Below are 25,810 nucleotides of genomic sequence, written 5' to 3'. Positions count from 1 at the left end.
GAACCTCATTTGCCATGTAGTCGCCCACCCCATTAATTTGTTCAGGTCTTTTTGCAAGGTTTCCACATCCTGCGGAGAAGTTATTGCCCTGCTTAGCTTAGTATCGTCTGCAAATACAGAGACTGAACTGTTTATCCCATCCTCCAGGTCATTTATGAACAAATTAAATAGGATTGGTCCCAGCACAGAACCCTGGGGAACCCCATTAGCCACCCCTGACCATTCTGAGTACTCCCCATTTATCACCACCCTCTGAACTCGCCCTTGTAGCCAGTTTTCAATCCATATGCTCACCCTATGGTCCATGCCAACGGACCTTATTTTGTACAGTAAAGGTTTATGGGGAACTGTGTCAAACGCTTTTGCAAAATCCAGATACACCACGTCTACGGGCCTTCCTTTATCTAGATGGCAACTCACCTCCTCATAGAAGGTTAATAGATTGGTTTGGCAAGAACGATTTTTCATGAATCCATGCTGATTACTGCTAATGATACCGTTCTTATTACTAAAATCTTGTATATAGTCCCTTATCATCCCCTCCAAGAGTTTACATACTATTGATGTTAGACTAACTGGTCTGTAATTCCCAGGGATGTATTTTGGGCCCTTTCTTAAATATTGGTGCTACATTGGCTTTTCTCCAATCAGCTGGTACCATTCCAGTCAGTAGACTATCTGTAAAAATTTGGAACAACGGTCTGGCAATCACTTGACTGAGTTCCCTAAGTACCCTGGGATGCAAGCCATCTGGTCCCGGTGATTTATTAATGTTAAGTTTCTCAAGTCTAATTTTATTTCTGTCCTCTGTTAACCATGGAGGTGGTTCCTGTGTAGTGTCATGAGGATAAACACTGCAGTTTTGGTTACTGAAGCCCCCCGATTCACTTGGTTTATGTTTGAAGCATTGAGATACCTGGGGGTTGGGGAGAGGATGATGGGGTGGATCTCCTCCCTATGTCATCATCCTAAGGCTAAAATTAGAGTAATGGAACCCTGTCTTCTCCCCTTGAATTTTTCAATGGGACAAGACAGGGTTGCCCCTTATTCCCAATCCTGTTTATTTTGACGCTAGAGCCCTTATTGACAGCAATTTGAAAGAATCCAGACATTGGGGGAATTCCGGTTGGAGGAAGGGCGTATAAAGTAGCTGCATTCGCGGATGACCTGCTCTGCTATATTTCCAATCCTAGAATAACAATTCCTATGGTATTGAAGGAATTCAAAAGCTATGGTGAATTATCACATTTTAAAATAAATGTGGCTAAATCAGAGCTCTTAAATATAACTCTCTCTACGAAAGAGCAGAAGGCAAGCCAACCCAGATTCCCCTTTATGTGGTGTAGGGGGGAGTTGGGGTACTTAGGTATAAGATTGACATCAGCCCCAAGTGATTTGTTCTAAGCTAATTATATCCCCCTTCTTAATAAGATCAAGGACCAACTTAATAAGATGAGATATAAGGCCTTAACATGGGTTGGCAGGATAAACGCTGTCAAAATGTTTATCCTGCCAATGTTAATTTACACCGTTTAGATGATCCCAATTGTGCTCCCCCCTAATTTCTTTAGAAAATTGCAATCTATGGTTGTAAAGTGTATTTGGTCACGTAAATGTCTCAGGATTGCGTACGATATTCTGACCAAGGGAAAAAAGCAAGGGGGGCTGGCAGCACCAGATTTTATAATGTATTATCAAACGATTTCCATCTCTAGGATCGCAGATTGGCTGTACAATAAAGAAGGGAAAAGTTGGGTTAATGTAGAAATTGCACAAAGTAATGTTGATATTGAAAAGATGATATGGATTCCGTCACAATTCCGAGAGAGAGGATATAACACTAACCCTTTAACAAGGAACACATTTAAGATTTGGGATAGACTAAGTAGGAAGTTCCACTGGGATTATAACTCACCATTAATTTCACTAATAGATACTAATTATTTTAAACCAGGAAAAGAAGAGCACTTATATTTCACAAGGTGGGCTAAAAAAGAAGTGATACAACTACAAGACATAATGAGGGGAAGTAGGTGCTGCACGTACACAGAAATTACACAGGAATGGGGTAATAAACCTCTGGATAAATGGAGATATGCCCAGTTACAACACTTTGTTCAATCACTACCACAACCATTGAGAGGTAAAGGCCAATTGAGAGAGATCGAAAAATAATTAAGTTCCTCAGTTTGTATAGTCAGGAGTATTTTGAAAATATACAAAATACTCAGGGGAGAATTGGGAAATGGGCTCCCACCTTAGCTAGAGAAGTGGGAAAGAGAAATAGGGTGTCTGAGTGATGCGGAGCACAGGGTGAGGATACTGAAAGGGGTGTCGGTGGCAGCAAGAGATAAGCAGACGTATGAAATGGGCTATAAGTTAATGGCAAGATGGTACGTGACCCCCCAGAGGGCGCATAGGTACATACCAGAGAACTCCCCAACTTGTTGGAGGGGACGTGGAGGTTTGGGTACCTTTGCGCATATCTGGTGGGAATGCCCCAAAGTGTATTCTTATTGGGAAGACATAACGGAAGCGATTTTCCAGATAACGGGAGAACGGGTTAGGAAAAACTCTTGGACATGTTTATTCAGGACACAGAGAAGGAAGCATCCCAATATAGAAAGTCATTAGTGCCATATCTCTTGAATGCTGCTAAAGCCTTGATTCCATGCTGTTGGAAATCCCAGGAAGCCCCAAGGATAAAGGATTGGTTAATGAGAGTGGAGTGGACGAGGGTCATGGAAGACTCAGGGGAGAATTATAGAGGGAAATGGCTGAGATGGTTGGAGCTTAGGACATCGGAGAAGTTTGTGATGTTAATGGAACCATAGGGGAGGAGAGAGAGGGGATAGAGGGGAGGGAAGAAAAACATTTTTTTTTTGGGGTGGGGGGGGGGAATATAAATAATATGCGATTGGATGTTTACTGTACAAAGATGCCACTGCAACAAACAAGGTGCTCGGGTAATCAGGTGACTCTTTTGCTCCCCCTTGCGGGTCCCCACTCACCAGCTCCTCTTACCCCTGCAGGGGTAGTTAGCATGTAGGGATAACTAGGCGTCCCGTTCCTTGATGGCTCCTCCAGCCGGTGTTTCAAGGGACGGGACACCTGGTAATTTCCTGCATTTGTTACAACGCTGCATTTTTTTTATGCATTTTTTGCTTGCACTTTTTTTGTTTTTTTGGCTTATCTGATTGGACTATTTTTTGAAGTGCATATTTGATGAACAGTCACATAATTTATTCTAGTTTGCATAAACATATATTTTTTTGATCACCAGTTTTGTGGTTGGACTATTCAGTTGGGTTTCCCAACATATACACCTTCATCTGTGGGATTTGTTATTGTGTTTGCAATTAATTATTATTCATCACTTTTTACTTTTTTGTGTAGGTAGTAGTGTGGTTGCTTACACCTAAGTGCTTTTATATTCATCTATACACCTTATGTCACATTATAGGAGGTTTATGTTAAATCACCACCTGAGGGTTACTCAGTGCAGTTTTTTTTTTCAAATATAAATTTTATTTCAAAAAAGGAAAGTAAACAATCAAAAATAGAATTGTATTACATTCTCCAGCATGTCATCCATTATACACAATTGAAAACATATTTTGACCATAACAGTAAACTGGTATTTGTGTTTATGAATTCAAAATTGCTAGTTGACATCCAGCTAACCGAGTCAGTGTTTACAGATATTACCAGTCAACGCCTGCTACGTACGATGTATATTTCGTTTCTGGGATGTTTTGAGATTACTGTCATGTAATACCTCCAACTTAGGGACCAAAAATACAATAAAGGAGGCAAATAGATTCCACTAAAGAACACTACAAAGTAAAGAGACAAAGAAGAAAGTAGATAAGAAAGGAAAGAAAGAAGAGAAAGACGGATAAGACGTTTTAAGAAAGAAGGGAGGGGGTGGGTAAAGGGGGGGGGGGTAGGGTATTCAACCCAGGTGAACCGTCTGCTAATAAATTGTTTTGTTCTATGTTGCCAGAAGGGCTATTCCCTCATCAGAAAGTATGAACATATTCCACAGCCTCCATGTCTGTGAGTGTTGATCTTGTTTGTTTTATGCCGTTTGAACCAGGTCTTCCAATCTCCTGATCTCTTCCACCCTGCGCAGCCACAGCCCTATAGACGGCGGAAGCGTCTTCTTCCACAAGAGGGGAACACATGCTTTAGCTGCGTTCAGCAAATGTCGTACTATCGATTTTTTATAGGCTCGAGGCGAGATCGTAGTCGCGTGAAGCAGAATTAGCGCCGGATCATCACTTATTGTGTAATCTGTGAATTTTTGTGTTATCATACGTACTGTCGTCCAAAAATGATGCAGGAGTGGGCAAGACCAGAAGATGTGGAGGAGCGTCCCCTTACTCGTTTGGCATCTCCAACATTTGTCAGATGTATCCGGGAAGTATTCATGAAGTCTACTAGGCGTGTAGTACCATCTAGTCAGTATCTTATAGTTAAGTTCCTGTATTTTGGTGCATATAGATGATTTTAAGGAAAATGTGATGATCATTTGTATTTGGGCACTAGTAAATGTGCGTTGTAAGTCGTTTTCCCATGCACGTATAAACGTCAAAGCAGGTTGTTCAAAGCATATGTTTTGGATAGGACTTGAGGTAAATTTCCCTCGTCATTACAATAGCTTTCAAAAGTCGTTAGGTCACGATTAAACTGTGACAGGTTGGGGATCGTACAAAGGAAGTGATGTAGAAGTATTGCAGTCCAGAATGGGAGTCGAAATTGGCCACTCTCTAGAGTTAGGGATTGTATGGACGGCCATTTGTTGTTTATCAAGAAATGAGAAGCTCGATCTCTACCTGTCACTCGAAGTGATTCAAATCCTAATCGTTCCAGGCCTGGAGGAAAACCTGGGTTACCCAGAATTGGGTATAGAGGGGAGCTATCTGTGGATAAGGAGTTTGCAAGTATCGCGGCATTTCCCACCCTAAGTGACGTGCCAATTATAGGGTGCGATTTCAATGTCCCAGGTAGTTTGTCAAAGCACCAGACCGCTCCCTGCAACGGGGTCTCGGACTGTGCCTGTTCTAGGTGTATCCATAACTTGTTGTCGCCGTGTCTACACCAATCTATTATTCTGCCCAGATGTACTGCCCTATAGTAGTTTTTTAAACCTGGAAAGGCTAATCCTCCACAGTGTTTGGGAAGGGTAAGATAACTTCTACGTAGTCGAGGTTTTGATTTCCCCCATATAAATTGTATGAAAATAGAGTGTATTTGCTTAAAATATTGAAGCGGGATTTTAATTGGCAGGGTTTGGAACAAATATAAAAATTTCGGGAGTAGGGTCATTTTGATTAGATTGCACCTACCAAACCAAGAGTGTAACCCCTTGTTCCATTCTTCTAACAGCATTCTAGATTTGATTAGCAGAGGGGGGAAGTTAAGGTCGAAGGTGTGTCTTAGGTCCCTGGGAATCAAGGTCCCCAGATATTTAAGGGATGTATCTGACCATCTGAACTTAAATTGTGATTTTAAAGAGCTCAGTCTATTTGGCGTTATATTAATTCCCATGGCCTCTGACTTATCAAAGTTGATTTTTAGATTGGAAAGAGTGCCATATTTTCCAAATTCCTTCAAAAGGTTCGGGAGTGACACTGTAGGGTTAGTTAGGGTGAACATAAGGTCATCTGCATAGGCAGAGATTTTGTATTGAGTATCCCCTACTGTTATACCTGATATATCTGAATTCAATCTTATAGTGCAAAGAAAGGGTTCTAACATTAGGGCAAAAAGGAGGGGAGAGAGCGGGCATCCCTGTCTGGTACCGTTTGTTATTGGGAACGAATCTGAGAGAAGTCCGTTCGCTTTGATCTGTGCTGTGGGTGTAGAGTATATACTAGATATCCAATGTATCATTTTGTGTCCCAGACCAATATGCTTAAGGACCGCCAGCATGAACACCCAATTAACTCGGTCAAACGCCTTCTTAGCGTCTGTGCTGAGAAAGACGGATGAGACATGTTGTTTGTTTACCTCATGGATGAGGTTGAGTACCTTGGTGGTATTATCCCTTGCCTCTCGGGCAGGGATAAATCCCACTTGATCTAAATGAACTAAATTTGGCATAAACTGTGTCAGTCTGTTGGCTAGGATTTTTGTGAATAGTTTAAGGTCCACGTTCAAGAGCGATATGGGCCTATAGCTGCCACACGCCGCTGGGTCCTTGTCTCCTTTGAGTATAAGAGATACGTGTGCCCGTAGGGTATCTCTCGGCAAGGGATCCCCCTTACCTAGCCCATTAAACATCTTCACCATATGGGGGCCTAATATTGTCAGGAGTGTTTGATAATATTGTATTGTCATCCCATCTGGACCCGGAGCTTTACCCGGTTTCATTCCCCCTACCGCTCTCTGCAGTTCCTCTATTGTGATGGGATCTTCTAGCCCTAACTTATCCTCTAAGGACAATCTGGGCATTTGAGATGCTGTAAGGTAGTCATTGACTGTGTCATCAGATAGCGGTTTAACAGGGAGGTTATATAGAGAGGGGTAATATTTCTTGAATGCATCCGCAATTTGAGTTGGTGTGGTCTGTTTTTGCCCTATTACGTCAATAATTTGAGGAATGTACGTATTAAGTCGATGTTTTCTGACTGACCGTGCTAGAAGTTTCCCGCATTTGTTCCCTGACTCATAAGATAATTTCCTGCATATTTGCAGGGCAGCTTTAGCTCTATATTGTAATAGATCAACAATTTGTTTCCTGAGGGATGTTAGGTCTGCTTCTATTGAGACGGTCGGCGTTTGTTTGTGTTTGGCTTCTACGTCATGTATTTTGTCAAGAAGAGTCAGTAGTAGTTGTTCCCTTTCTTTCTTAATGCGTGCACCGTGCTTTATAAATATGCCTCTTATTACCGTCTTATGGGCTTCCCATACTATGCCCGGGTCACAATCTCCTGTGTCATTAAGTCGGAAGTAATGTGTCAGTTCAGTCTGTACGTCTGCCAGGACCTCTGGCGTCTGTAATAGACTTTCGTTCAATCTCCAAAATTTGGGTCTGGTCGTCAAGGACAGTGACAAACAGTAACACATGGTGATAGGTGCATGGTCTGACCATGTGATGTTGCCTATCTCCACCCTGTGAACTGCCTCCAACTGACTATGGGGGACAAAGAAGTAATCTATTCTCGAGTATATTTTGTGTGGAGAGGAATAGAAAGTATAATCGCGTTCCCCGGGGTGGAGTAATCTCCATGCGTCTATCAGCCGAGTGTCATGTAATTCTTGAGTTATGCGTTTGTGTACTCTAGAACGTATGGACGTGGATCTGGATGATGTGTCTTCCGATGGGTTTAAGGGTATGTTGAAATCTCCACCCAGCACTAATTGTCCTTCCACGAATTCCATAAGTAAGTTCAGTGTGTGATGTAGGAAGGTGTCTTGTCGGTCGTTCGGTGCATATATGGTGGCTAGTGTTACTTTGGTACTTCTAAGTAAGCCTTTAATGAACACATATCGGCCATTCGGGTCCACAAGGGTATCTGCACAGGTCCAGGGTACTGTCCCTGCAATAAGTATTGATACTCCTCTGGACTTGGCTTTCTCATTAGTGGCATGGTAAGCATGTGGAAAGAGTCGACTCTTCAGATATAGCTGATTTCCTGTCCTAAAGTGTGTCTCTTGAATAAATGCGATGTCTACGCGAGCTCTTTTAAGGTCAGACAAGAGCATACGGCGTTTCTCTGGAATATTAAGACCCTTGGCGTTCAAGGAATATATATTAACGGAGTCCATCCTCACCTGGGTCAGAGGAGGTTAAGGGGTGGGTGTGGGATAGGGGGATAGAAGGTGGGAGAATGTAAGGAAGAATATATGTAGAGAAAGGAGAAGATAGAAAGAGAAGACGAGATGAAAAGACCGTCAAATAAGACGTCTACCAGTTGGTTTGTATCGTCTATTTACTAAAGTAAATTAAGTAAATTACTTTGCAAGAGAGCACGTCCTGGGTCTTACTAGGAGACTTGCTCCGACCTATTGGGGGAGAGGTAAGAGCAGACCAGTGAAGGTGTCCCCGGCCCGCCCCCTACCACCCAGCTTGACAGTATTATATAAACCTCTACTTAGAGTCTTACTATATATGTCATTGAACAGGGCAGAAAAAATAAAAGAAACAAACAACAAAAAACTCAAGTTAGCTCAACAAATAATCCGAGCAGAAATTTTTGTAGGGTGTATGATGTAAAATGCATAGCATCCTGATTTGTTGTATAGCCACTAACTATGGGCCATGCATTTTACAATAGTATATATATACCTTTGAGAAAAGATAGGGGATGTACAGTATCCTCGCTACCCCTCAAGCGAACCCCTTCATTACTACCATGTCTCCCTTCTGAAACTAACCACCCTTCCTGTACTACTTGCATCTTCCCCTAAGGGGAGTCAGAACTTCAATAAAGGTATATGCGGGTGGGTGTGTATACAGATGACCTTTCCTCCATAACCAGAGATCTGAGACCTCCCATGTCATCCTCACATAATGGGAGTTTGTCCGCGGTGCTATTCATCTCCTCCTGCTAACGTGGGTGGATGCCTCCTTCTACTTCCCTCACCGCCTATATTGCTCCGCAGCATTCCATCCCTGTTTGGCAACTCGAGATTTCTCAAAACCTGGCTCTAGGGGCATATGTATGATAACCAGATAAGGGTAAGCAATCCTGCCCCCCTATAATGCCCCATTAATAAAATCAATATTATAAGCAACTTTATAAGCAATACCAATATCAATGCTCCCTTAGCCAACATCCCCCCGTTATCATGTATAGGATACACAAAAAAAAAAAAAAAGGGGGGGGGAAACCCCACAATCCCGTTAGAGTCATACTGTGTCACATGTAATAACTTGAATCCAAGTTCTGAATATGTTCTTCAGGACCTTTCAATCAGTTAGGGGTATATGTGGCAATTGTGGCAATTGTAATCCTGCATTAAAATATCGGGTCAGATGAAGAGGGGGCCACAGTAACTTCACAGGTTATTTCAGTAACAGTCTGTGCAAATAGTCTCCCCTCTTTCGTGCCTTTTTATGGAGCTGTTCAGGTAGGGTGAGACATCTTTATCAGCAGGGGGGGGAGATAGTAAGCAAATCACAGGAGGATTGCAGTGAGGACATGAAAGATATATGTCTGGGGATAGCATCACAAAAGGACAAAGAGGTCATGTGGTATCCATCAAAAAAAGAAAAAAGGGGGAAACGGAAAAAAATTATATATATAAGAAGGGGATGCATACAGGAGTATCAGTGGTAATAGATAGCAGCTGCTATCAGCACACCGCTCGAAGTGATTCGTTCAGTCTTCCCTCGGCGCTTCGGCAGAAGTGTAGCGTGACCTGCTTTGGTTCCGCCGTGGTCTCGGTGATCGGGATCTCTGCCTGCCAGATGATCCAGGTCGGTTGTTAGAACGTTGCAGCAACTGTAGCCAATCTGGGACCACCACCGGTTCCACCTCCAGGAATGCAAACAGGGCGGGAAGTTCGGCAGGACTCCGCAGTGTAAATGAATGCTGAGCTTTTCTAAACGTCACTGAGATGGGGAAGCCCCATCTATAGGTGCAGCCAGCAGTTCTCGCCACCTCCAGCACTGGCTTTAACTGTGCTCTTTTCTGTAATGTCGATTGCGATAAATCCGGGAGAATTCGGATAATTGCTCCATCAAATGTGACATCTTTCTCCCAAGCCGCTCGCAGCACCATTTCTTTGTGTGTATATTGATGTATACGGCAGATAACATCTCTCGGTCTGCCCATATCATTCGAGCGGGGACCTAGTGCTCGGTGTATGCGATCAAAAGACAGGCTTGAAGGATATTGATCTCCCAGTAGATCCCTGAAAATCGCCAGTGTGGATTCCGCTAGGTCTTCTATCCCCGTAGCCTCCGGTATTCCCCTCAGACACAAATTATTGCGTCTGCTGCGGTCTTCGGCCTCCTCCAACCGCAGCTGTTGAGTGAGGAGCACCGAGGCCTGTGTAGTTTGAGCTGCCTCGACCACTGCCAAACGTCTTTCAATCGTGGTCATTGAGGATTCTCCCACTTCCACTCGTCCTGACAGGGTCTGTATCTCTTGCCTTACCCCCTCTATTTCCTGCCGGTGGGAAGCCTCTAGTCTGCTGACAATGGCTTCGAAATCTGCTCTGGTTGGAAGGGCTTGTAAGAGCGCCCTTAGCTCCGCATCAGCCCTCAAAGTCAGCGGTGTGTGTGAGAGGGAGAGGGACTCCTGAGAGTCGGATCGGAATATACCGGGGATTGAACAGTCTAAATTCTGTACCGTCGGTGTCGACATCTGGCCAGAGGTAGTCTGTGGTTGCCGGTCCTTGTGTGCGCCGGGCCTCGTGGTGTCCGCCATCTTGGTAGCTGGTGCTGCCCCTGGAGCATTCACTAAAAATCGGTGTATGTCTCCGCCGTTACGTGGTTTAGGAGACACCCACTGTCTGAATCTGCCTCTCCGCTTTCCAGCAGAGTACATACCGGGTGAAACAAGCAGAGTATATGCGATTAAAAGCTGGTAATAGACGGGTCAGGCCGGGAGCTCCTCAGAAAGACGTCCTCACTCGGCCATTTCGAGACCACGCCCCTACTCAGTGCAGTTTAGCAACCCTTGGGTGCTGCACTATACACCTTGTCACACAATAAGGAAATGAGGTACCATTGTTTAGCCTAGGTAGCAGCACTTACCCCACTTGCATTTACCACTTTTATTATAGCCCCTTATGGGAGTCTGTTAGGGGAGGCTGCAACCGTATATACATCCTAAGCGCAGAGCTTCTACTATTATTTTTACACCCCTAAGTGAAAATGTCCAAATTGGGCACTATTAGCCATTTTTCCTCCCCGGTGTCATGTAACTCATTAGTGTTACAAGGACTCAGGTGTGAATGGGGAGCAGGTGTGTTAAATTTGGTCTTATCGCTCTCACTCTCTCGTACTGATCACTGGAAGTTCAACATGGCACCTATTGGTAAAAAACTCTCTGAGGATCTGAAAAAAAAGAATTGTTGCTCTACATAAAGATGGCCTAGGCTATAAGAAGCTTGCCAAGACCCTGAAACTGAGCTGCAGCACGGTGGCCAAGACCATACAGCGGTTTAACAGGACAGGTTCCACTTAAAACAGGCCTCGCCATGGTGGACCAAAGAGGTTGAGTGCACATGTTCAGCGTCATATCCAGAGGTTAAACAAACAAGCTATTTGGGGGGCACACCCTAAAAGATGCATCAAAGATGGTGCAGCCATAAGACCATACAACAGAACAAAATATTACAGCACACACATGCAAAAAAGACATTTACCTCCTGCAAGGCTTATTTAAAACACCTAGACATTTTCAAAAAACATTATCAAAAAATATGGGGATTTGGTCACACCATATTGCTATATGGTGCTTAAGCACACTTACTGCGACAAAGTACCCCATGATTAGTGGGTCCTACACTATACATAGACTGGGAGATCCTGCTTCTCTGAACCATGGAAGCAATACACTCCTCTATATGGGAGAACTTGAGGTCTCCACCCATGACACAGGTGGACACTAATGAGAGGCACTGATGAGGGAGTGGGGTGCTCCTCACCCAAAAGGATTTGGTCAGAATCCATACAATAGACAAACAAGATATTTGGGGGGCACACCCTAAAAGATGCATTAAAGATGGTGCAACCATAAGACCATACAACGGAACAAAATATTACAGCGCACACATGCAAAACAGACATTTACCTCCTGCAAGGCTTATTTAAAATGCCTAGATATTTTCAAAAAACATTATCAAAAAACATGGGGATTTGGTCACACCATATTGCTATATGGTGCTTAAGCCCACTTACTGCGACAAGGTACCCCATGATTAGTGGGTCCTACACTATCCATAGACTGGGAGATCCTGCTTCTCTGAACCATGGGAGCAATACACTCCTCTATATGGGAGAACTTGAGGTCTCCACCCATGACACAGGTGAACACTAATGAGAGCCACTGATGAGGGAGCAAAGAACTCTGAGGATCCGAAAAAAAAGAATTGTTGCTCTACATAAAGATGGCCTAGGCTATAAGAAGATTGCCAAGACCCTGAAACTGAACTGCAGCACGGTGGCCAAGACCATACGGCGGTTTAACAGGACAGGTTCCACTTAAAACAGGCCTCGCTATGGTCGACCAAAGAGTTGAGTGCATTTGGGAAATAGACGTATGTGTGCTGCCAGCATTGCTGCAGCGGTTAAAGGGGTGGGGGGTCAGCCTGTCAATGCTCAGACCATACGCTGCACAGCACACTGCATGAAATTGGTCTGCATGGCTGTCCTCCCAGGAGGAAGCCTCTTCTAAAAATGATGCACAGGAAAGTCCACAAACAGTTTGCTGAAGACAAGCAGACTAGGGACATGGATTACTGGAACCATCTCCTGTGGTCTGATGAGACCAAGATAAACTTATTGGGTTCAGATGGTGTCAAGCATGTGTAGCGGCAACCAGGTGAGGAGTACAAAGACAAGTTTGTCTTGCCTACAGTCAAGCATGGTGGTGGGAGTGTCATGGTCTAGGGCTGCATGAGTGCTGCCGGCACTGGGGAGCTACAGTTCATTGAGGGAACCTTGAATGCCAGCAATGCACTGTGATATACTGAAGCAGAGCATGATACCTTCTCTTCGGAGACTGGGCCGCAGGTCAGAGTTCCAACATAAAAACAACCCCAATCACACCTCCAAGACGACCACTGCCTTGCTAACGAAGCTGAGGGTAAAGGTGATGGACTCACCAAGCATGTCTCCAGACCTAAACCCCATTAAGCATCTGTGGGGCATCCTCATATGGAAAATGGAGGAGCGCATGGTCTCTAACATCCACCATCTCCGTGATGTCATCATGGAGGAGTGGAAGAGGACTCCAGTGGCAACCTGTGAAGCTCTGGTGAACTCCATGCCCAAGAGGGTTAAGGCAGTGCTGGAAAATAATGGTGGCCACACAAAATATTGACACTTTGGGCCCGATTTGAACATTTTCACTTAGGGGTGTATACACTCTTGTTGCCAGCGGTTTAGACATTAATGGCTGTGTGTTGAGTTATTTTGAGGGGACAGCAAATTTACACTGTTATACAAGCTGTACACGCACTACTTTACATTGTAGCAAAGTGTAATTTCCTCAGTGTTGTCACATGAAAAAATATAATAAAATATTTACAAAAATGTGAGGGGTGTACTGACTTTTGTGAGATACTGTAAATACCTTTTCTCATCAGCAGTTAGAGCAGTCTTGTGACTTCTATCAGTGTCCAGCCAAGAATTGGTTAAAGCTTGTAGGAAGAGTTTTATTGACTGACCTATGAGACTGTAAAATCCCTGACCCTCTGCCTGGACAGTGCTGATTGGCCCTGTGCTGATCACATGCATCCTCCCAAGAAAAAAACATCTTTAGCAATACACACCAAACTGAGCATGTGCAGCCTGACTCCATAGACTCTGTGTTATCAGGAAATTATTAAAAGTCAGTGGAAGAAGGGGGGGGTCAGAGAAGCCAGGATCAAACAGCCTTTTTACACAATGCGGAGGAATAACCCCTTGGATTCCACAGTGAGTATAACAAGCATGCTTTACTGCATATACAGACTGATTTTCCTGTTGTGGGTTTAGTAACACTTTAACCACTTGCCAACCAGCCGCCGCAGTCATACTGCGACAGGTTGGCTCTCCTGCGCGAACCACTGTACATATATGGCGGTCCGTGTATGTCAAACTGTGGGCGCCCGCGTGCCGCTGCATGCCGTGGGAGCGTGCCCACGGTTCCTGCAGACTCCATGTCCGCCAGCGACCCACAATCGCGGTACACAGAGGCAGAACAGGGATGTAAACAAGGCAAGCCCCCAATTTTGACAGGAGACATCTCAGAGATCTGCTTTTCCCAGTGATCGGGAACAGTGATCTCTGTCATGTCTCTGGCAGCCCATCCCCCCTACAGTTAGAACACACCCAGGGAACACAGTTAACCCCTTAATCGCCCCCTAGTGTTAACCCCTTCTCTGCCAGGGACAGCAAATTTACACTGTTATACAAGCTGTACACTCACTACTTTACATTGTAGTGAAAAGTGTAATTTCTTCAGTGTTGTCACATAAAAAGATTAAAGAGTAAAATATTTACAAAAATGTGAGGGGTGCACTCACTTTTGTGAGATACTGTATATACTGTCAGGTCCATAAATATTGGGACATCGACACAATTCTAATCTTTTTGGCTCTATACACCACCACAATGGATTTGAAATTAAACAAACAAGATGTGCTTTAACTGCAGACTTTCAGCTTTAATTTAAGGGTATTTACATCCAAATTAGGTGAACAGTGTAGGAATTACAACAGTTTGTATATGTGCCTCCCACTTTTTAAGAGACCAAAAGTAATGGGACAGATTAACAATCATCCATCAAACTTTCACTTTTTAATACTTGGTTGCAAATCCTTTGCAGTCAATTACAGCCTGAAGTCTGGAACACATAGACATCACCAGACGCTAGGTTTCATCCCTGGTGATGCTCTGCCAGGCCTCTACTGCAACGTCTTCAGTTCCTGCTTGTTCTTGGGGCATTTTCTCTTCAGTTTTGTCTTCAGCAAGTGAAAAGCATGCTCAATCGGATTCAGGTCAGGTGATTGACTTTGCCATTGCATAACATTCCACTTCTTTCCCTTAAAAAACTCTTTGGTTGCTTTCGCAGTATGCTTCGGGTCATTGTCCATCTGCACTGTGCAGCGCTGTCCAATGAGTTCTGAAGCATTTTGCTGAATATGAGCAGATAATATTGCCTGAAACACTTCAGAATTCATCCTGCTGCTTTTGTCAGCAGTCACATCATCAATATATACAAGAGACATGACACTACCACCACCATGCTTCACTGAAGAGATGGTATGCTTTGGATCATGAGCAGTTCCTTTCCTTCTCCATACTTTTCTCTTCCCATCACTCTGGTATAAGTTGATCTTGGTCTCATCTGTCCATAGGATGTTGTTCCAGAACTGTGAAGGCTTTTTTGGATGTTGTTTGGCAAACTCTAATCTGGCCTTCCTGTTTTTGAGGCTCACCAATGGTTTTCATCTTGTGGTGAACCCTCTGTATTGACTCTGGTGAAGTCTTCTCTTGATTGTTGACTTTGACACACATACACCTACCTCCTGAACAGGGCTGGTGCAAGGATTTTTGACACCCTAGGCGAAACCTCATTTTGCCGCCCATTCACACCCTCACCAGCGCCCATCAAATACAGCCTCGCCATCACCTATCAATGCCGCTTCACCAGCGACCATCAAATGCAGCCTCCCCAGCGACCATCAAATGCAGCCTCGCCAGCGACCATCAATGCCGCTTCACCAGCGCCCATCAAATACAGCCTCACCAGCGCCTATCAATGCCGCTTCACCAGCGACCATCAAATGCAGCCTCGCCAGCGCCCATCAAATGCAGCCTCGCCAGCGCCCATCAAATGCAGCCTCGCCAACGACCATCAATGCCGCTTCACCAGCGACCATCAAATGCAGCCTCGCCAGCGACCATCAATGCCGCTTCACCAGCGCCCATCAAATACAGCCTCACCAGCGACCATCAAATGCAGCCTTGCCAGCGACCATCAAATGCAGCCTCGCCAGCGACCATCAAATGCAGCCTCGCCAGCGCCCATCAAATGCAGCCTCGCCAGCGACCATCAATGCCGCTTCACTAGCGACCATCAAATGCAGCCTCGCCAGCGCCCATCAATGCCGCTTCACCAGCGCCCATCAAATACAGCCTCGCCAGCGACCATCAAATGCAGCCTCACCAGCGACCATCAAATGCAGCCTCGCCAGCGACCATCAAATGCAGCCTCGCCAGCGATCATCAAATGCAGCCTCGCCAGCGATCATCAAATGCAGCCTCGCCAGCGATCATCAAATGCAGCCTCGCCAGCGACCATCAAATGCAGCCTCGCCAGCGACCATCAAATGCAGCCTCGCCAGCGACCATCAAATGCAGCCTCGCCAGCGACCATCAAATGCAGCCTCGCCAGCGACCATCAAATGCAGCCTCGCCAGCGACCATCAAATGCAGCCTCGCCAGCGACCATCAAATGCAGCCTCGCCAGCGACCATCAAATGCAGCCTCGCCAGCGACCATCAAATGCAGCCTCGCCAGCGACCATCAAATGCAGCCTCGCCAGCGACCATCAAATGCAGCCTTGCCAGTGACCATCAAATGCAGCCTTGCCAGTGACCATCAAATGCAGCCTCACCAGCGACCATCAAATGCAGCCTCACCAGCGACCATCAAATACAACCTCAGGGGGGGACATTTGAAGAGCAGATCAGTCAATATAATACATATACACACACATTTTAAAACTACATCACATATACAATCTCTTTAACTCAATAGTTTTTACTTAACACCTGTTCCTCGCTTGCACCAACTCTGCTGTACTGCCTGTGTACCTGCCTGCTGCTTCTGTTCTGTGTCGGTGCGGTGCCTGGTGCCTCTTCCAGTTCCAGCCAGCCCAGGCTCCATCTGTCCCCAAGCCCAGAGAGCCACTGCCACGCCATGCTATATCCCATTCCCATGATGCATCCTCCATCCATGTACTCCGCTCCAGTAGTGACGGCCAGGAGAACGTGGGGGGCCGAGCGTGGGGGAGCGGGGGCGCGGGAGCCAAGCTGGGGGGCTGTGCTGCTGGCCTGGACACACACAGAAAATGGACAGTGTTGCTGTGCAGAGCGGTCTCGTGAGACATGACATGTCACACTCACAGACTGTCTGACAGTGTCAGGAGGAGAGCGGAGAGGGAGGGGGAAGGGGGGGCTGCTGCTGCTGCCTGACACTGTGACACTCATCGATCAGGGAGCGCCCTGGGCGTTGCTGGACAGACATGTGACACTCACTGGTTGCTCATATCATGATAGAAGAGCAGAGAGGAGGGATTACTGTCTGGAAACACTGTACACATTAGAGCGGCGAGCGGGGGGTTGGGGGGGATGGCGGCAGCGCTGCTTGACATGGCTCTGTGGAGGACAGACAGTGCGGGAGTAAAATAGCCAGTGGCCGGGCGCCCTAGGCGGCAGTGCGCCCTAGGCGGTTGCCTAATCCGCCTAGTGGTAGCACCGGCCCTGCTCCTGAAAAGTGTTCTTGATCTGGCCAACTGTTGTGAAGTGTGTTTTCTTCACCAGGGAAATAAATCTTCGGTCATCCACCACAGTTTTCCGTGGTGTTTTGGTGTTGCTGAGCTCACCGGTGCAATCTTTCTTTTTAAGGATATTCCAAACAGTTGATTTGGTCACACCTAATGTTTTTGCTATCTCTCTGATGGGTTTGTTTTGTTTTTTCAGCCTAATGATGGCTTGCTTCACTGATAGTGACAGCTCTTTGGATCTCACATTGAGAGTTGACAGCAACAGATTCCAAATGCAAATAGCACACTTGAAATGAACTCTGGACCTTTTATCTGCTCCTTGTAAATGGGATAATGAGGGAATAACACACACCTGGCCATGGAACAGGTGAGCAGCCAATTGTCCCATTACTTTTGGTCCCTTAAAAAGTGGGAGGCACATATACAAACTGTTGTGATTCCTACACCGTTCACCTGATTTGGATGTAAATACCCTCAAATTAAAGCTGAAAGTCTGCAGTTAAAGCACATCTTGTTCGTTTCATTTCAAAATCCATTGTGGTGGTGTATAGAGCCAAAAAGATTAGAATTGTGTCGATGTCCCAATATTTATGGACCTGACTGTATGTATGTATGTGTATATATATATATAAATTATTCTTGATATCTATTACATGCACTTTCACATGAGCGGTCTGATTGGGTCCCCCCAACTGTTTGTCAGGTGGACCCTCCATTCTCCTCTATGGAGCGCCCATGTAAATGGACCAGGTCTGCTAAAAACAAACAGATCTGTTCCCCTCCATCTAGGCGGATCAGAGGGTGGTGGGATGTAAACAGACAGTGGAGTCTGTTTAAATTTGAATGCCCATAGAATAGAGTGGGGCTGTGTCCATGTCCGCTCTACAGAAACTGGGCAGACATGGATCTGTCATCCTCCCGCACTCAGAGGGAGATCAGTGGACAGCCCACCCAGTTTGAAAGGGGCCTTATTGTCAGTGTCTTCTGTTTTGTCTCCATCTCCTTTGCTATGGCCTCATGTTCCATCAAAAAAAAAAACAGGTGGAGCAGCTCCTCTAACATGGATGTAAGGGGTGCCCAATAGAGTGGGGAAGACATCAGAATATTTGCCTTTTATACTCATTACAAGCACTTCTGAATGTCATAGGTGAAAAACAATACACATAGCTTCGTGTTTTAAATGCTTAATACTGTACTAATTTTGTCTTACCTTGAGTTCACTGTTAATGCAAGATTAAATAAGTAATTATTGTAAAGTATATTTTTGCACATTAAATGCATTGTACAGTAAATAATTTATAGGAGAAATGCTAATTTCGCATATCTTACAATTTACATGATTAATAATTAAATATAATACTGTATATTTCAGATAAGAAGACAAGGAGGGATTCAGTTGTTAGTAGATCTTCTAGATCATCGTATGACAGATGTTCATCGAAGTGCCTGTGGGGCACTTAGGAATTTAGTGTATGGTAAAGCAAATGATGACAACAAGATTGCACTGAAAAACTGTGGTGGTATTCCAGCATTGGTACGGCTACTCCGAAAAACCACAGATTTGGAAATCAGAGAACTTGTAACAGGTTTGTGGCATATTTTTTTTTAGTTTTGTTTGTTTTTTTTCCAAGTTAAAGCGGTAATAAACCACAAAAAAATAAAAATCTTCTCTCTGACAATGAATGTCATAATGTGCTAGTACGCATTGCATACTAGCACATTATGAACGACTTAACTGAAAATGAAGCCCTCCAACAGAGCGCTGTCACCACTGACAGGGCTTCCTTCTTCACCTGGACTTCCTTCCAGGTTCACGGGCAGCAGTCGTTTTACTGGCGGAGTCGCGATATCGTCACTCCCTCGCTGGAGTCACAGCCGCTGCACGGCACGCCGTCCATTGGGAGCGCAGTGCTCATGTAGTGGTGACATCATCGGTACTGCTAAAGTGAATATCTCCTAAACTGTGCATGTTTAGGAGATATTTACTATACCTACAGGTAAGCCTTATAATAGACTTACCTGTAGGTATAAATAAAAAAAGCCTTTACTACCACTTTAATATTAGTGGGCTCCATTCACAGAATGAACTCTTATGAGATAATTAGATGTCAGGTTACACATTTTGCCTAAATATCGCATGCGGTCCTGAAAGTGTCAATTCACTAGACCGTTTTGGGGCATTTACCGAAATATGTTGAACACGCTCGGTAAATACTACATTAACAGGCGCTAAAATCCATTCACAGAAGAAAATAAATAATTAAATGCATGCAGAAATTAAGTGGTGGTCCAGACATGTGGTGCCCCCCCCCCCCCCACAAATCCATACCAGACCCTTCTCTGAGCATGCAGCCCAGCAAGTCAGGAAAGGTAGTGGATGAATGATCAATGGTTGACACTCCCCCCTTGGGCATGCTGGATCGATAACGCTACAAGGGGGCAGGGTCATATGATTATGTCACCGGGTGACCCCACATCTTAGTCACCCGGGTTAAGTGGGGGACATTTATTTTAATTTTTTTGGGGTGAATGAGTAGGGGGTCTGTGTATCCCTACTCATTCACAAAGGGGTGGGGGGCTCTGGGGGCACCCTTGTTAAAGGTAGCTTCCAATTTCTGATAAGCCCCCCGCCTGCAGACCCCCACAACCACCGGCCGGGTTCTGGGGAAGAGGCCCATATCCCCATCAACATGGGAAAAAGGTCCTTTGGGTGGGGCAGACCCCCCCTGCCCCGAATGGACCCCCCATTGTTGAGAGCATGTAGCCTGTTATTATTCAGGAGGGAGGGGGGCGCTCGCTCGTCCCCTCCTTTACCTGACCTGCCAGGCTGCATGATTGAGTCTGGTATGGATTTTGAGGGGGGCACCATGCCATTAAAAAAAAAATTATAATTGGTGTGGGGTTTCCCTCAAAATTCATACCATGCAAGGAAAATAAAAAATGGCATCTTTGCTTGTACATGATTGGATGATAAAATCAGCAGAGCTTCCCCTCAGATTTACAGCAACTGCACTTCCAAGTGCAATTTCAGTGCACTTGCAGTGCATTGTAGTGCAAAGTGAATTTACTTTTTGTAAATAACCCCCTTGGTGTCCGATTTGTCCACCCCAATGTCGCAGTCCCACTACAAGTCGCTTATTGCAGCCATCACTAGTACAAAAATAAAATTCCATAAATATATCCCATAGTTTGTAGATGCTATAACTTTTGGGCAAACCAATCAATATACGATTATTATTTAGCAAAAATATGTAGCAGAATACATATTGGCTTAAATTGATGAAGAAATTAGATTTTTACATTTTTTAAATTGGGTATGTTTAAGGCTTCTTTTACACTGAGGTGCTTTACAGGCGCTATAGCACTAAAAATAGCACCTGCAAAATGCCTGCAAAGCGCCTCTCCTGTCACTTCAGTGTGAAAGCCGGCTTTCACACTGAAGCGGTGTGCTGGCAGGACGCTAAAAACAAATCCTGCAAGCAGCACCTTTGAGGAGCTTTAGGAGCGGTTTTTAACCCTTTTAGCCCTTTTTTTAGCTTTTTTGGCCGCTAGCGGGGTTTAAAAGCGTCCCGCTAGTGGCTAAAACGACGATGAAGCGCCGCTAAAAATTGCAGTGCTTTTTGCAGTGCAGTGTGAAAGTGCCCTTATAGCAGAAAGTAAAAACTGCAGAGGTGATCAAATACCACCAAAAGAAAGCTCTATTTGTGGGAAAAAACTTTTAATTGGGTACAGTGTGGCACGACCATGCAATTGTCAGATAAAGTAAAGCTGTGCTGTATCTCAAAAAACGCCCTGGTCATGAAGGGGGTAAACCTTCTGGTGCTCAAGTGGTTAAGCTGGCCACATATGTATTAAAATTCCTACTGGATCTAAATGGTTCCTGCTGAAATGGCCAAATTTTGATCGACTTTTAATGAATGGTCCTGCTTGAAAATGTGCATTTGACCAGTGCTTGCAGCCAATTGGCTGCAGTGCTGATCAGTGTATTCTGACAGCAGGAGAGTCCCGCTGTCAGAATATAATGACACAGAAGGGAGGATTTCCCCATCCATCTCAAACGTGTGCATTTTTAGGTATTCATGTTTGAAAAGGAACATTTGCATGTTGTGCTGATACTTGCAACTGTACATTTGGGGATATTTTTAAAGCTCTGCATTTTTACCTTTTAGGAATTAGTTTTACAATCACTGTTTTCTGTTTCATGTTTTATTACATACAAACAAGCACAGAGGTTGTCCTTGAACAATTTTTTTACAGCAGGAAAAGAGCCTAAAAACATTCAATTAGAATGAAAAATAGCCTTAAGCAATAGCATAAGAACATTTAACCAGAAGAGAAAATAGCCTAAGCGTATAGCCCAAAAACATTTGACCAGAAGGTTAGTTCATGTCAAATGAACGCACATGCATGTTTTATTAGAGGAATAGCTATGCACATTTTTATCAATGAATCCATTGTGTTTATGGGCCATTAATATATTACACAGTACATGTTAGCAATTAGACTCAAAAACATTGAGGTAATCAAATTTTGGTTTTAGGCACATAACCACTCAGCTGGCTTACATTCAGGAGCTGTAGTGTAAACTTCATAGCAAAATACATTTTCTAGTTACAATATATATGAAGCAATATCTTAAAGCTGAACTTCAGGCAGACATAAAAGACACAAATTAATTCAGCTCTGTAATTAATAGCTACTCCTTAAAGTGGATGTAAACCCTCACACGCCCAGTGAAGTGAACAGCCTCAGATGATACACAGGGATGAAACAAATCTCCCTATATAAGTTTTATATGTATATCTGCTGTCTTCATCTGTATATATGCCCTTTAGAAAGTGCTCTTCCTGTTAAAGTTTTTCTCTTCCTGGTTAGCACTGAGAGTGGATTATTGGCATACAGCCAAGACAGCTGATTGGAGGAAAGGCACACACCCCTCTCTTCATAGGCAAAGGAAGAAAGGAATGTGCAGAGCTCTGCTCTTAGACAAGTTGACTGCTAATCTATTTATAGCAACCTTCCATGACACACACTTCTATCTCCCTTGGAGAACATGTGAGAAGCCATGAGGCTGATAACAGAGCTAAGGAGCAAGAGACAGCTACGGGAAAACACCTGGATCTCTTCAGCAGCTCATCAGATCCTCACAGGCTTTGAGCAGTGTGTTCCCAGCTCTTTCTCTCGTCCATATAGTAAACTTGGTGTTGAGTTATTCACCTTATGTTCATCACAGAGGAAAAAGGGGGTACTCTTTACGTCTAGAGGAAAATATATTTAATCTCCAAATACGAGAATGTTTCTTCACAGTAAGAGCTGTGAAAATATGGAATAGACTCCCTCAAGAGCTAGTTCTGGCTAGCTCAGTAGCTTGCTTTAAAAGTGACTTGATTCCTTCATAAATGTACATAATATAACTAGATTCTAACATTTATAGGTAAAGTTGATCCAGGGAATATCCCATTGCCTCTCAGGCGATCAGGAAGGGATTTTTTTCCCCTGCTGGTGCAAATTGGATCAATCTTTGCTGTTTTTTTTTTTTGTTTTTTTTTTTGTGCCTTCCTCTACATCAACTGTGGGTATAGGATTGTGTATATGAGATGGTATGATAATTTTTTCTCTTTTTACCTTTTATAGGTTGAACTAGATGCACTTGTATCTTTTTTCAATCTGACTAATTATGTAACTATGTGCATTTCTGATATCCAGCCTACCCCGGCCATTGCCCTGTTGTCAAGGATCCCTGAGTCCATCTCCAAAATTAAAAAGGGCATCTTATGGCATTGTCTACTACAGTGTTTCTCAACTCCAGTCCTCAAGGCGCACCAACAGGTCATGTTTTCAAGATTTCCCTCAGATGAAACGGCTGTGGTAATTACTAAGGCAGTGAAACTGATCAAATCACCTGTGCAAAATAGTGGTAATCCAGAAAACATGACCTGTTGGTGCGCCTTGAGGACTGGAGTTGAGAAACACTGGTCTACTACATTGACTCGGGTTGCTGTGTCCTGATATTGGAAATCTACTTCCTTGCCCCACCTCTTAGAATGGGCCCTGATTTTAAATGAGATCATGGCATTAGAAACTTTGTTTGCAGAAGATAGCCCTGACCCTGGGGAGGTATGCACCATGTAGATGTGCTGGTGGGCATTTAGTAACTCTTCCACTTTCTAAGCCTTACCCAGTAATCGGTTCACTCGTTCTGAGGCTTTTTTGAGCATTTTTGCCCCCCTGCATTGTAACACTTTTAAGGTTTTCTTTTTAAGTGATATGTTTCCACTTATTGGTTTATTTGCTGATTTTCAAGCATCTCCATTGTTACAGGGTTATTGTACACCCATGGTATTATTTCAATTATAGTCATCCCACAAATATGTGTTTCTTGTAATAGCTTTGTAACCGCATGCCCTGTGTATGTAAATATCTTGAAAAGCTTCTTGAATAAAAAGTTAACATAAAAATAGTGGATCCCATTGTTGTAATGCTTGGTAGCCACACAGATGCAGAATGGAATGATATCTCTCACATAGGGCTCTAATAAGCATTACAATGTTGTATACACATTTCTTGTACCATATTAAAGGTATTTGTAGTTTTTATTGGATCCACAATAGGATAAAATCTTAATGATTTTATTTTGGATGAGTATAGCCATCTCAAATTGCAAGCAGCTTTTTTTAAGTGTCAATGAAATGTATAGCTTGGGGATTTCCTGTTTCTTTTTTTTTTTTTTTGTAGTTCACATGTGAAAACTTAAATAGGAAAAATATACATTTAAATTGAGTTATTTTGTATTATTGTGCACTGTTTTATTGCATTTAGGAGTTCTGTGGAACCTGTCTTCATGTGATGCCCTTAAAATGCCAATTATTCAAGATGCCCTCGCAGTGTTGACCAATGCAGTGATTATCCCTCATTCAGGGTGGGAAAACGCTATCTTACAGGATGATCGTAAAATACAGTTACATTCATCACAGGTGCTGCGCAATGCCACTGGGTGCCTAAGGTAAGTTTCAAAACAATAAAAAAAAGTGTATGTAAAATGTGTATTTATTCTATGTTTGTAGCTGTATTATGTAATCTGCTATAAAAAAAGTTTAGAATAAAAACAGACATGAAATATTGCATACAATATAAAATTGTCTACATAGTTTTTAAAATATTGTTGCCATTAGTACTATAAAATGTAAACCAATAGCCTCCTGACTTCAGAAGCCACAACACTGAATGGTGTACAACTCAGTCATAACCAGAGGGCTGCAGGGGTTCATGGGCTCTTGAAGTCAGAGGACACAAACAGGACTTTTTACCAGCTTTGTAACAGAGCAGAGAACTATTTCTTTCATTTGCACTTTCTTCCATAATGTTATGTTTTGTTTGTGTCTCTAGCACAATTATGAAATTGGAAACTTTTTTCCACATTTATTAAAATTAGTACTTTGGGCCATTGTCTATGTTTGTTTTTGTTTTTTTAATGTTTTTGATTGTCTTTTTTTTTTTTTTTCCAAGACAATTTTTGTTTAAGAAAAGAGTATACAGTGAGTATAAACAGTCGTCATACAATAAGATACAGAAACCTTTGGTAGAACAGCTTGTGACTACAGGTTGGCCCTGTTCAAACAGTTACAAAAATAAGTAAACACATCTCGAACAATGATAATTCAAGATCCATGAAAACAAAGGAGGCAAACATTATTAGGTTAAGGTAGATAATCAGGGACCAGGATTGTGAATAGGTATATGGATAGACCTACTGTTTTCAAAATCTTCTATCTTAATAAAGCAATAATAGCAAAAGAGTCCTGGTCGTTTACAAGTGTGCCAATGTCGCTTATGAGAGAAAGTATGTTATTCTGTAGTTCTCATGGGGTATGTAAGTCAAAAAAGAGTGTGAGAGGAGATGTATCCAGTCTGCGTGTACCATGTATCTCATGGACTTTGTGGGTAAAAGGTAAAAAAAAAGCTTTAGTTATGGTACACACATAGTGACCAATTTAAAGGTAAAATAATAATAGGGTTGGAGTAGAGGGAGGAAAGAAAAGAAGAAAAAAAAAGGAGGGGATGGGGAGTTAGGTATATGTAGTAATCGATATAATTATTAATATTATATCTGTGTATTAATTTGTCTAGTCCCTATAATTAGTTGGCCTATTAAACTCTGAGCACATGCTATTGTTAATATCACAATAATACCAGGTTAGCTATGAAACCAAACACACGGTGCTGCTAGTAAAACAAGTTACATTTATTTCCCAATAAAAATAGGAATGTATTAAAACAGCATAATTAGGAAAACTAACATAAAGATACTACAAGAAAATTGCAATACTACAAGGCCTACAATCGTAACACAATACAAGATTGATACTTAGCACATCCTCCTCGGCTGGTCCTCAGGTCTTCAAGAGACTGATTCTTAGCAAACATTTCCTTTTAACAAACATACCTCATCCAGACCCCCCCCCCCTTTTGCCTGCCCAACTTTGCCTTTGGACGAATCACAGTGTCTCTGGGGCATTCCCTCAACAGCCTATCATATGGACCGTCTTGTCCTCTGGGGGGCAGTGTTGGTCCATGCATCCGGCCGATGTCAGATTTCACAAACACCTGGGCCCTTGATTTCCTGTATCTCA

At 43.5% G+C, this 25,810-nt stretch overlaps 1 protein-coding gene across 8 annotated transcripts in view; it reads left to right on the top strand.

Moving 5' to 3' along the window:
- CTNND2 (catenin delta 2) overlaps positions 1-25,810 on the top strand; it is a 1,213,609-nt gene that overhangs the window by 735,799 nt on the left and 452,000 nt on the right. For all 8 annotated transcript variants that reach the window (XM_073630701.1, XM_073630699.1, XM_073630697.1 and 5 more), the window contains 2 exons: positions 18,553-18,766; positions 24,000-24,183. In XM_073630701.1, coding sequence (XP_073486802.1) covers positions 18,553-18,766; positions 24,000-24,183 — 398 coding nt within the window. The remainder of the gene's footprint in view (positions 1-18,552; positions 18,767-23,999; positions 24,184-25,810) is intronic.

The sequence above is a fragment of the Aquarana catesbeiana genome, linkage group LG05, assembly GCF_042186555.1.
Source record: "Aquarana catesbeiana isolate 2022-GZ linkage group LG05, ASM4218655v1, whole genome shotgun sequence".
In the NCBI taxonomy this organism is placed as follows: Eukaryota; Metazoa; Chordata; class Amphibia; order Anura; family Ranidae; genus Aquarana; species Aquarana catesbeiana.
This window is presented reverse-complemented; position numbering and strand designations above follow the sequence as displayed.